Source organism: Sipha flava, unplaced genomic scaffold (assembly GCF_003268045.1).
Source record: "Sipha flava isolate LNK unplaced genomic scaffold, YSA_version1 236_pilon_pilon, whole genome shotgun sequence".
Lineage (NCBI taxonomy): Eukaryota > Metazoa > Arthropoda > Insecta > Hemiptera > Aphididae > Sipha > Sipha flava.
In genome coordinates, this window is record NW_020272878.1 from 1,102,456 (window position 1) to 1,116,438 (window position 13,983).

A 13,983-nucleotide genomic window follows, 5' to 3' on the forward strand; every position below is an offset into this window, starting at 1 on the left:
AAATAAACCACCTTAAAATCAAAGCGAACCTTTACACAAACCGTTTGCGTTTTTGTTTTTATTATTGTAATACCATTAGGCAACCATAAATAATATTATTTGTCCTCTAAATATGTATTAATGTTATAAATATGTATAATACTATCATAAATGTTATGTGTGGTGTTGTCTTGGGTAATATTGCGTTATTGTTGTTGTATTTTAAACTCTCTTTTTTTTTCTTTTATTTTTTTTTTTTTTAATACTAAAAAATTAACAAAAATGTATTTGTTTTAAATATGTACCAAACCAGATCTGCCAGAAGGTATGTTGGCTTTAAGACCAAGCAGGTACCGTAGAATGAACGGTTTAATCATTTCTTTATTTTTTTTTTTATTTTTTACTTTTTCTTTATGTATATACAATACAAATTATATAATATTATATATGATTTATAAACATATGTATACATATATACATACATGTTTTCTTGCTCAGTATTTTTAAAGTCCCTGGCATAATTATTATACTTAGCCATTTGATATATTTACATAGAAACCCGCGAGAACCATTATTTTATTCGCTTTTAATATTGAAAAACACTCTCAGATAAACCACAGGCAGACGCCATTTTGATCTACACCTCGTAGCCGGTTGTTTTATTTTAATAATAAAATTGTATGCACGATAACAATAATATTTTTATTTTGTATTTTTATTATGGTTTATTTGGTATTATTTTAACATTCGAGTACCTGTAAAGTCAAGCACGCCGACATATGTAATTATATGACGTACAATGCGGTCAAAAACGCTAATGTACATACTATATTATAACGTAGGTCAGTACTATCCCATAGTAGCCTAGGGTTTAACATCGTATTTAATAGGCAGATAAATATCTTATATAATTATGTACATTGCATATTATTATTATTATTGTTAAATCCTTTCCAGTTAATTATAATTTTTTTTTTCTTTTTTAGAGAATTTAACCATTGAATTGCTTGTATTTAATTGGACGCGTGTACGCCATTAATGGCCGGTCGTACGAAACGAAAATATTGAATAGCTTATAATGATGTATAATATATATTTGTATTAATATATATATATATTTATAAATTGTTATTATTATTGATTAATAATTGTCACCACTATAACGCTTAGTGAGTGGATTTCTCACGGGCGACTGTATAGTAGTTTTATATTATAATATACAGCTGAGTATGTGAAACAGAACTATAGAGCTTTTAAACCGCTTCTAACACCTCAACAGTTATAATATATAAGTGTATGGAGTAAAATATTAGAAATGCTTTTACATATAATTACGTGAAAGTGGTTTGAAAAATGTCCACGCGTTTATCTGGTACAATAAAACGTATCGATATTTTTCTATATCAATAGATCATCATTAACTGGTGTAAACTATACAATTTTTTTTATTTTATGTGATTTGTATTTTGAAAGTATTTAAAATTTTTATTTTCATGTAGATGTAAAACATTCGTTTTTTAATAGTTGTATGAACCAAATATATTACTTATGTATACAAAACAAATACAATTAAAAATAACAAAAAGTTGCCAGCTGAATACGTGGACATTTTTCAGTCACATTATTATTAAAAACATGCAGCAATAAAATGGCCGTTAAAAAAACAGCCTTCAGACGGCCTATTCAAGGCTAGGTGTAATTAGACCTAAGTTGAAAGAACCATATATTAAAAAGTAGATATTTAAATTTAAGTTGGTTGGATATAACGTATCTGACATTTTTGGTAGTTTTTCCTGTTGAAAATACTTACTAATTACGAAAAAAAAAATAAAAATATTTTGTATAAAGTAAAAAGGCATCGATGAGGCCAAAAGTATGTTGTGTCATCATTAAACAGCTTTTTTTTTCAATAAAAACTAAAAATATCTTTTTTATCCATCCTGACGAATTAAAAACAACAGTATTATGAACAATTATTTCAATACTACTAATAATACTGTGTAAGTAGTCACATCGTATTTGTAACGTGAATTTTTGTGAGTGAAGACAGGGTATACTTTTGGCTACGCCGATAGCATTTCGAAACACTATTCACTTACGACCACATATAACCGTTTTGAAATAATATTTGTTAGAGACCCCGTTATGGCTGCTGATGCAAATAGCTCCGATCAAGAACGAGAGGGATCTCGTCGTATTGTTCCTACTTACGTTCAGGGACATCACGGCGCTGAAGCAACCCATCGAGTCCGAGGACTCCAAAGGCGGTAAGATGCAAATTTAAATAAATAAAAATTAAAAAATATAATATATTATAAAAAAAAACCAAAATGATCGTCCACATGAATGCGTTGTACATCACATACATCTTTATATATGATATGCGTACCTAATACATGACCTTGTTAAAACAATTTACTAGACCCCAATAATTGTTTACAAAAAAAACTATCGTAATCTCGAGCAAACAGAGAAACTCCCCTTGTACACCAGTACACAAATGCATAAAAATCATATTTGTGTTTATGTGTACGAGTTTTGTGTATATGTGGGTGTGTGTTTGTGTGTAAGTGTCATACGCGTGCGCATGCACATATTGGAAATAAACGTTTACGTAGGAGGGATACGAGGACGCGAGTAAGGACGTGAAGGTATGTAGACATTTATATATAGCGGAATATCGGTCAGGACACAATCGATGTGTATGTGAACTGCTTGGCCGTAATTAAACCGGACAGGATTAAATTACCGACGTTATTGACTTTACGCCAAGAGGGTCAACGTGGGCGGTTGCATTATTGTTTGGTTGTCGACTACCACAAGTTTACTTAAGATCAATCAAAATCACAATGTAAAACTTATATGACGGAAGACATATAATAGAGCAACTATATGCATTATAAGGAGAATGTTTTCGTTAAATTTTCCAGCAAAATAAATGAATGCACAGGAAATGCACGATGAAATTGCAGTATAGGCAACAAATACGATATGTGTATGTGTAAAGGGTAAAACACCATGTGTTTCATTTTCCATACGTCACTATTCGCACAATAAAAACTGATGTTTGGCCAACGCCACTACTGAGAGGAGGAAACTCTCAAGTTTTTTTTATTTTTGTTTATTTATTATTTTATCAAACATCTTAGAACCATATAGTTGGTACACACACAAACACAAAGGTCGATTTCTCAAGAGGTCCATACACATTGTCAGTGTTATTTGTCGACCCGTGTACACATTCCATGTTATATGATATGTGTATACAAACATATACACTCTGTGAACACGACTCTCAAATTCGGTAACCGGAGACGGAGAGACGAGAAATATTCAGTATTAGACAAGTTTCCGGCAACTTGCCATTCCATCGCTGTACTAGTAGTTCACGGCTTCGGACTACCCTTTGTATTCAATCGCATTTGATTGAAAGCTCCTGTGCAGAGAGGAGGGAGGATTGAAATTACGTATTGATATACCGATTCAATTAAATAACATTTCATACAAAATAACTCTGTGGTACGTGATTCGAGTGATTATTATCAATTACCATCATTATCGAAATCGACGACTTACCTTAAGTTGCTTTTGCAATAGTCATCAGTCGGACAGTGAAGAAGTTAACGTCCTAATATTTTATTTAGTATATTCCAACGAGAACAAATTAATGCTAGCTGCATTTGTGTCCCTTAACATACTGTTCAAATTAATCTCTGGGGGATACGCTGTGGCGATATTCATACGATATTGCGCGGATATATCACGGATAGCCGTTTTGGACAATAAGTCTTTATCAATTAAAAATGTATTAGAAATAACGGGAAGCAACTTTCACGAATATTTTGAACAATGATCGCGGATCTGCACTTGTGACATTGAGTGTATGCTTCATGATTGTATTCTATATTTTTATCGAGTCTATACGAGGTGTTTTTAAGGTTTCACTACTCTGCGGCCTGGTAAACCATTGTAAACTTTCTACTGTTAATGGTTAATGTTTAATGTTAATGTTTAATAATTAATCATTAATTATTAATGGTTAATGGTCTATCAAGTGAGCCATTTTTCCTCGACTGAAAATTGAACCAGAAGCATGCACAATCTAAACTCGTAATTAGCTCGATAAATTTGTAATAATAATAATAAAATGTCTGTGCATTTAATACGCATATCATATACAGTTATAATATGATTAAAAAGAAATCGTATTCCACCTTATACATCATACTCAAAAACACACAATACATATAAATCGTGTTATCTGGACGATTTTGATGGTTAAGCCTACCCGTCGTATGGATCGTTTCAGTTAAATCTACTGGGTTTTAACTGCAACGAACCACACGGTACCCACCCCTCCCATAATTATGACAACAACATCGAGACATGATGACAACATTGGGGTAAAACTATACAATACAGTACAATACATATACCCGTTTGACTACGATAACATCAATAACATTATTAAAACATAGTCATATGTTGGTAGTATGTTTGATGTATACGATCCTTGTGATTCCATGTGATTGATTTTTGCGATTTGTTTATTATAATTAATAATAATGATATGTATTTTAAACTGCATGGGTGTATTGTAACGAAATACCTGTCTCATTTTCCTCCTCCTCTTTTTTCGTCGGTGCACTCAATTTAATAGATAAAACTATACGCACTTAGTAGGATAATTAAAAAATAATATCACGTGGAATGAGTGGTGCTGGTCGATCGGGGACACGATGAGCAGGTTCACCTGCAGGCAGACTTTTGAATACCACCCGAACTTCTTGTAACTCTGGGATTCGTTCAAATACATTTACATTGTTTACGTGTCACCGTATTGATAACAATCGTATCGAATCGTCCTCACTACTGCGTTATTGTGTTGTGTTGAACGTCTAAAACGATATTTACAGTATATATTCCATTAAACATCATCAAAAATTTGGCTGACGTGTTTTTTGCGACACCTCTAACGATACTAACACTAATAATAATACTTATTTTTATACATTATCACGAATTTTAATGTAATAAGTAATATTATAATAATATTAAATTTGTTACATGCGTAATAATGGTCAACACAGTTAGTCATCGTAATCGATAATAATTATACACCAGTAGTCCAATAGCAAAATAAAAACTACAATAATCTTCCTGCATCTCAGTATAAACATACGTGTTGGGAGGGAAATTGAGAAAGTCAAGGGTCGAGGGAATGAACTTTCATCGTCTCGTTATTGTCGTACAATGTATAAATCCCTCATATAACGCCCTCTAAATCTAGATTAAACCCAAAGTCGTAGGTGGTTCATAAACGTTACAACTATATAGAGTTGACTACAATAGAGTAGTTTCTAATTAGGGATTAGGATGCATGGTGTTTTTACAGTGTGACGGCTCCATTTTTGTTTTCTGCGTTCATCTTGTAATCCCTCGTACACGACATTATATTAAATACACCGATACATACAGACATATACGATATAACGCGTATGTGCTTATACAAACATGTACATACAAGAATAATAGACATACATGGATCCATTTATAAATTATACTATTATAATAAACATATTTGTATGTGTGTTATTTTAGTCGTCCATTTTTTTCACTCCCCGTATAGACCTGTGACGTCGTAGTTTGTATCTGGCACCGGGTACGGGTCGTATAGGTTTCTCTCATGACACGACCACCACAAGGATGCTTTAAATAAAAATATCTTTTTTTTCACAAATACTCTCTTTTTTTCTTTGTTTATTCCATCGTGTTTATTTATTTATTTTTTTTTGCCACAATTTTCACCGGGTAACGTTTGAACCAGACGAATGACCGTTGGTTATGTGTGTGTCTGTTGCTGAAAACAAAGCACGTATGCTAGATGTGAAACACCAAAAATACAAACGATTTAATGTATACGTTTTTATTTTTATTTTATAATATTTATATTTTCGAATATAATTTACCGTGGAAAATTAAAACGGAAAAAATTTAAGTACAATCAGTGTTCGGTGCGCTTTTATAGCTGCTGCTTGTCCAGACGTGTTTTCGGTATTACCGAGTTTCTGCGTGTGCTTAGGCACATTCGCCATGAGTTTCGAATAGAAATAATACGGGACATAGTAAATTATCGAATTGATTACAATTAATCATTATGAAACTGAGTAACATAATTATATCGCAGCAAATTACCACATTTAAACGATTCGACTACAACTTTTTTGATTTTAAAAACCAGCAAGAAATAGTAATAACTATTACGATTTCTGGGTGTATTTATATATGTACAGCCCGTACTTTTAATTAAACAATTAATATAAAACTATTTATTAGAGAACCTACATTTATCTTTAAATCGAATTAGATTATTTATTAGTCTGCTATGTTTAATATTTTAATTGTAATTGATTATTAAATTATCCAACTTAAATTTGAAGATTTAAAGTATCACGAAACAAAAAATAAATTAACATTTAAATGTACGTTATAAAAATAATATCAATGTTAAGAATTTAACAATATTGCGGAAATAATTTTAAAACTTATATTTTAAATATGAAATTATTCTATTAGTAGAAACCTATAGATTATAGTCTATAACATAATGAATATTTTAAATAAAATATAAAATAATAATAATCAGTTTTTGAGTTATATATAATAGTTGTTTGGTCAGCAATATATGCAAAATAGGAAATAAAATAGAATAATATATTCCGTACCATTTGGAATTTATTTAACCAAATAGTATTTTTTTTCGTTAAGGACTCGTATGAGAGAGACAAATGGTCCAGTACATTAACATCATTATTATTGTTTACTTAACAGTAGAAATTAAACAAATAACCGACCCACGGTATCACAATTACTATTAACGTAGTGTGTATTAGTGTATTGTTTAAAATAATATATTTTAACAGACTTAGTTTTTATTCCAACAAAATATTTTATTGTTTTAATCGCTCAAAACAATAAGTATAAAGACAGAGTTGTTACATTTTGAAATAACCATGTACGTTGACCATCAGGTTCGTTAATTTTTTTAACAATTATTTTATACGATCTCTTTATACATATATAATGCAAAATTTCTAAAAAAAAAAAAAAAAGATTAAAATCTGACACGAAGAGATCGGGTGTTAGGTATTTACCTATAATCAAAACGTAACCACTTGTAAATATTATATGTTAAAAGTATTGATAAAAATTGTGATATTCTAAGATTTCTACACCAACATCGATTCAGTCGTCTGGTAGAGTACCCTGGTAAATTTTTTGAGGTAAACTTTTTGATAAGTAACTTTGGGTGTTTGAGAATCTCAAAATATAGGTGTTTGTAGTATTATTGGCAGCGAGAGGTATGTTTAGGTATTTATGTAAGGTATGATTAGCTACATAGAAGAGAGATTTTCTAATTTTATTGATTTTTATCAATATTAGATTGTTTATATAAGCCTTGTATTTGTATATAATTGGGTTAGATAGATTTGAAAAATAAATTGTAAATTAGCAGTTGGTGTGCTTAAATATTAAAATACACTGTAATTGTTTGATTTTTTTCAATTAGTATCTTCTTTTTTGCACTTAAATGTATTCCCTGTGAGACTCGTCTAACTAGTATTACATACAGGTGTTAAGTATTTTATTTAAGTGGGAGTGGTTGATGGTTTAAAAATAGAGGTGTACATAATATGCAAGACTGGATTAAGGGGGGGGGGTCTCACCGAGACGGTAGTCCTAGGGCCTAAAATATTTTATACTGATACACATTTTTTATCATACTAAAATTAGAAGTTTTATAGACATAAATTGTATATGCGAGTACCTATTAATTTTATTATTAATTGGCAATTTGTGAAATAGTTAAAAAAATTTATCAATCGGCGAGTGCAGCTTTGTAAGGCATGTTTTGTCAAAAGGACACTAATAAAATATCAACTCCTGGGTCCAAGAGGTGCTTAATTCGGCCTTTATAATGTGAGTCGAAGAGTAAAGCTTCAATGAATTGACTCTCTTTCAATAATTTTAACGCCCCATTAATTGTACCACAGTGGTAACACGTCTAAATGCGTGAGTATGCGGCTTTATAATAATTATGGTATATGGCAAAGAACACTTTATCATCAGATATTAGATCATAGTCAATCACCATGAGATTTTATTCACATGTTAAGTATTATATTATTATATTCAACGCGTATATGTCTGTATGTATATAACTTGCAAGGACGAGATTTAAACAATACATTGGAAGTGCGTCGTTTTGCCCATAACGTGTAAAGTGGTTTGTGCCAACACCAACCTGTATCATAATATTACGATTATGAACTCGGTAATATTGTTTAGCATGGTATAGTGTATGAGTGTGCATGTTAAGGCGATTCGCGTGAAAGCTGATGCGAAAACATTCATTTGCAAACCGCGGTACATATATGAATAAAATAAAAATATTCAAGACTAAGTGTTTTCCAGAACCTAAATACTTGCATGAATATTCTCGCGGATCGTCGCAACATGATTAATCACTCGTAACGAAAAAAGTGTTGATAAAATATTACCAACACGTATACATATATTCGTATTCTTTATAATATTTATTTCATTCTCAAATATTTGTAATTGTTATAGCGTACAATATCGACCATGATAATGTGGCGTATACTCATGTTTTATACATTTCAAATAACGTTCATTTTATGAAATTACGTCATCTAGTCACTATGTTATTAAAACTAAGTTATCATCTCGTATAGCTTACTTACATTATACATAAATGTAACTATAATGAGCCCTCACGAACGATTCCACGAGATACTATCCACCCCACTCTCGAAATACGAATTTCGGTTACAGCCTAAGAGTAACATATCGAACTGTATACATCCATATGAATACGTTCTTTCACCTTACCCTAAATCCCTACTCACCCAAGTTTTCATTCGTGGGTGGCTCTAGTTATAACTATATATAATAAATTACTAATTTCATACTACTCGTTTATGTCATAATATATTTAGTATTTATTCATATCATGATTGTTCGATGTCTTGTTTTGCTTTGATTTGTATACTTTGTTTTTGTTCGTTTTTATTTACTTGTTTTTGTTCTGTTTTGATCTCGTTGACGTGCATGCTGAGTGTGTGTTTTTTTTTTGGTTTGTTTTCGTTTTCCATTGCCTTGCCCAACACCAGGAGATCTGTTAGCAGGCCTCAGCAAGTTTGCCAAGCTGGCCAGATCGGTAACCAGAAGCAAGACGCTGGTGTCGCAGTTCTCGTCACATCCTGTTTCCATCAAAGACTCTACCAGACATGTACAATCTCACTTGGCGCACGTGAGTACAGAGTTTAGTCATGTAGACGCACACGTACATAAACATACACACACGCACACATGCATACGCTCACACACACGCTCATACACATTCAAACACGTACACACGCTCACACACACACATACATACCAACGGACCACAAACGTATAATTAACAAATATACTATTAAGTGTGCTGCGGGTGTGCGTACGTGTGCATGGGTGTATAAAACGTCTAGGTATATTATCATAATAATTCATCATAGACCATGACGTTATAATAGTAGTATATCTATATAAAGTTTAGTGACATCATCTGTTCATTTGGTAAGGTTGCACGTTGGGTGGGGGTGGATGTCAGATAACATAACGCAACCGAGGAGATGACCCTATGCCAACCATCGAACTCCCTCATCCTTATGATAATGATTATTACCTTTCCAAGACAGATTTTGTAAAAACCGAAGACCTGTCTAAGATGTAAATTCGATTCAATTCCATTTAGTGTATCTGCTATACTACGAATAGAATATTTAATTGCGGTTTGATGCCTTGAACGGTTTTTAGTGGGTATATAATAATAATTTATTTAATAATTTATTTATTATTAATTTAATACTTCGAGGCGTAATATAAACCTTAAATATTCGTCTAAATATCACGCATAGTACTTTTTTCAACTGATTGTGTCACTTAATTTGATCGAAAAAAATAATCATGTACGCACAAGAAAGTTCTTTATTGAAAATATGTAATAAGAATAATAGTAATGTCATTGTGATCTTTATAATATGCTTCAATAAGGATTATCTGCAGCTAGCGTATGTGTGTCATTCGAGTTGTTGCTGTAAAAATATACTAATAAAGTGAAAACTGTCTAAAGCTGACCCTGAATAAAACGGAAAACTATCTAATACGGAATTTTTCTATGGTACCAGCACGTTCCTATAGTTTTATATAGACGCTGAACATCTATAAAACGGAACCTTCTTAACACGCAGAAACGGAACGATAAATATGACTTACAAAAGTCCTATTTAAGTAAAAACCTTGCATAAACCAGAAAAATGACACGCACATGTGTACTATAAACCTAAAATATAGATATGCACTTTGTTGTATGAACATCGTTAAATAGTGATAGATAAAAAAGATAAAATTGTTCTGTACATATTTGTACAATATATGTCCATATAATGCATATTATCACAAAAACGATACGAACTTTTTTCTTTATAAATGTGAAACAGTCATACACTGATAGTCGTACGTACACTTTTAGTTTTATCTCCTGTTCATCGTATTAAATATTAAAATGTTAAAATATAAGTGTCTATGAGAAATATCAACTGATCGATATGAGAATAAAAGGATAATTGAATAATGTGGAATTTTTTGTTAGTCCCATGCGATTCCGTTTTAGACAGTTTTCACTGTAATATTAAACTAATAAACTGTCACAAAAATTCAAATTTGAATGTTTTTCAATAATCTATATATAATTGAAATTTAGTTATTCGAACGGCCAATTACATTTCAATACATCATGTTAAATTTGTAAAAAATGAATAATAATAATTATAATAACAACAACAACAAAAATAACAACAATAAAAACATATTAGGTGAAGGGAAATTATGATTTTTTTTCTACAAAGAGGGGAATATATAAGTTTATCAAAAAAGAACAGAGAAAATTCATAGCATTTAATTTTAATAACAATAATGTCAACTTCCAACAAAGATTAGATTTTTTAAAAAAAGAAGAGAAATTCATAGCAACGTTATTACTCATATAACATTACACTAGCCTTTTGTATGGAACAAAATTAAAATTATAATAATTGTCAACTTAATAAAAATAAAAACTATAAATTACAAATATTATGTAAAGAGTAGTATACTTTAAATTCGATCAGTGGTTTTTAGTGCTGAGGTAATAAAAATTAATAATAATCTTGTTCAATAGGACATTAAAAACCTTGAATTTTTTAATTATTTACTTCTTATGTAAACATTCAATAGTATTATCAAACCTTGCAAAATTCGATTCATTATTATTACTAACATAATTTTAATATTATTTTCAAAGAATAGTTCGGTGGTTATCAAAACCGCACATTTACCCTTCATAACCGCACATTTTACATCGTTCAATACCGCATATATTTATTATATTGTTAAAAAAGGAAATTTGAAAGGTCAGTAGTTAAAAACCGCACACATTTGATTAACAGTTACTTTCTTTCTGCATAATTTGCATGTACAGTTCACGTTGCCGGTTTCGTATGAGTCTCACACAGAATCTTTTTTTTATCCTGGGACCTACTTTGGGTGATGTTACATAGCAAATCGGGGGATATTTTCGTTTTTAACTGTCCGAGCGAGCTAGTGACTCTGCTCAGTCTCGAGGTGCATTCATGTTATTTTAGATAGATTTATACGTAATTGATGTATATGGTATATGTGTGGTATTGAAAGGTTTAATTTGTCGAAAATATGTGGGATAAAGATATAAAAGTATGCGGTTATGAACGATGCCCGAATAATTAGAATAAAGTTTTTTTACAGTTTCAAAGATAATATTAATATTATTTTAAATTTCTATAATAAGCTATTTAGGTATTATCGGCTTATTAATTTATCATTGGCTGAAATTATTGACACTTTAAATTTTGCAAAGATACATACTATCTACAAGATTCGGACAAGGAGGTAAAGTTTTTAACAACCGTGAATTGTTACATTATCTTCATATATCATGAATGCACACAGCCAATGGTTGTTTTGTGTACGGTGTATATAATCATTATGAACCGGAAGTCCCGCTTTTGGTCGTCCGCGTTAATATCTGTAAATTACGAATCGCAAAACAATCTAACTCAATACGAGCACATATAGAGTGGTTTTAATGTTTAAATATTCACAATAATTATGATATAATAACCATTTAAACGGTAATGATCCAATGTATGACACATATCTCGTAGTGCAAAGATAGAAGAGGGAGAAAGAAAAGAAAGAAATTGATATTTACATTTTTTTGTACATATTTTTGTTAAAAAAATACAGTTTGATTACATTATTTAAAGCTTTTAATTAGTAATGAAAACAAAAAATAACGTTCACTTTTAAAGTTGGTCAGAACATTGTACATACTCTAGCCAAAGATGAGAGTTTTTCTAGTTTTTAAAATTTCGTGATTAATTTTTTAGTTTGTAAATTGAATATTATACTCCATTAATTTTTATTTAAGATACAATCGACTTGTTGTTTTATGTAAATGATTTCATTCCCATTTGGGGCGTATCCAAGTTGGATTCCAAATAATATTTAATAAGATAAACAACTAATTGGGTCTGATAATAAAAACGATAACATACGATAACAGTCCAACTATAAAAACCATAACATATTAGTTCGGTCCGACTACTATGACAATAAAACCTGTTACTTACAAGTATTGAGTCGCTTGATTATGTTAAACAATTTATAGTATGTAAAAGCTCTATCATTTACATTTTTACCGATCATGTACATTTTAAAAGTTTTTAATTATTTAATTAATTTATTTATCATATACCAGTATTCCAATTTTCAATATATATAATACATTAGAAACTTTAAAAAAAAAATCCTACTTGTGTTCTAATTTATAGGTAACTGACATTACTATGTATGTAAAAATGAAAAGCGAAATTTTTTTTTTTGTATAGACCCAAATAGTGTACTACCTGAACAATACTGGGACCAAACTAGTGTACTATCTGAAAAACACTGGACCTAACTAGTTTAAATTAGGGTCTTTGGGAACCAACTAGTAATCGCCGCCTATTTGATCAACACCATAATCGTGATGTAAGAGTATATATATATATACAGTTCCGTATCCATCTATATCACTATCACGGATCCTGTTCTATTTTTTTTAATTCTATCTAATCTCTAGATCGAACAATCACTGATAACTTATTTTCATATTTTGTATCGTTCTGTCGTTATTGCCATCAATTATTTGTTTTGTACTGAAAAAATTTTCATATATAATGAAGTTTCGCTAAGTTAACTGATATTTACATACTTGTGGTCTTCTTGGGTACTGAATATTGGTAGTAGCCAACGTGATCATTAATCATCCATTGTAAATCGTATTGGCGGAAACAACAAATACAGGATTGAGTACTGATGGTATTCATGACGGTGTGGGTCGAAACCGATAACTCTGCCCAGGTAATGTTCGTATTGGTCGCCGTCTGAAGAAAAGGGTAGTACAAGTGCCGGGGTGCGTTCGTGTAATATAATATATCACGTAAACTAGGAAGTTTAATTAGTTTCGTCATCTTATCGCTCGCTCCTTTAGTTGTGTTGGACCCGTTAATACCTCGTTAAATCATTTGTTTATAATAAAACACCATTAAATTGCTTTAAGGAATTTTTGAGGGACTACGCTATCCGATTATTTATCTTTAACATTTGTTAGCGCAAGTTTATTAATTAAGAAATATGATATGGATTGCTCTTAGTGCAGTGCTTCCCAAACTATTTCAACTCACAATGTCCTTTTTTATTAGGGTTTTTTTTTTTCAGGGATCCCTTCCCAAAGTCATAGCATGACTAATCGTAAGGAGAATTTTAAACCAGATAGTATTTCATGACGACGCTACACACCAGGGCGAGACTTTAGGAACCACT

General features: G+C 30.9%; 1 protein-coding gene across 10 annotated transcripts in view; it reads left to right on the forward strand.

Annotated features, from left to right (window-relative positions):
* Window positions 1-13,983, forward strand: part of LOC112683800 (potassium voltage-gated channel protein eag) — a 160,509-nt gene that overhangs the window by 128,710 nt on the left and 17,816 nt on the right. For 5 of the 10 annotated variants that reach the window (XM_025554960.1, XM_025554967.1, XM_025554963.1 and 2 more), the window contains 3 exons: window positions 281-304; window positions 2,115-2,246; window positions 9,174-9,313. In XM_025554960.1, coding sequence (XP_025410745.1) covers window positions 281-304; window positions 2,115-2,246; window positions 9,174-9,313 — 296 coding nt within the window. The remainder of the gene's footprint in view (window positions 1-280; window positions 305-2,114; window positions 2,247-9,173; window positions 9,314-13,983) is intronic. The other 5 variants (XM_025554968.1, XM_025554969.1, XM_025554965.1 and 2 more) reach the window with 4 other exon arrangements.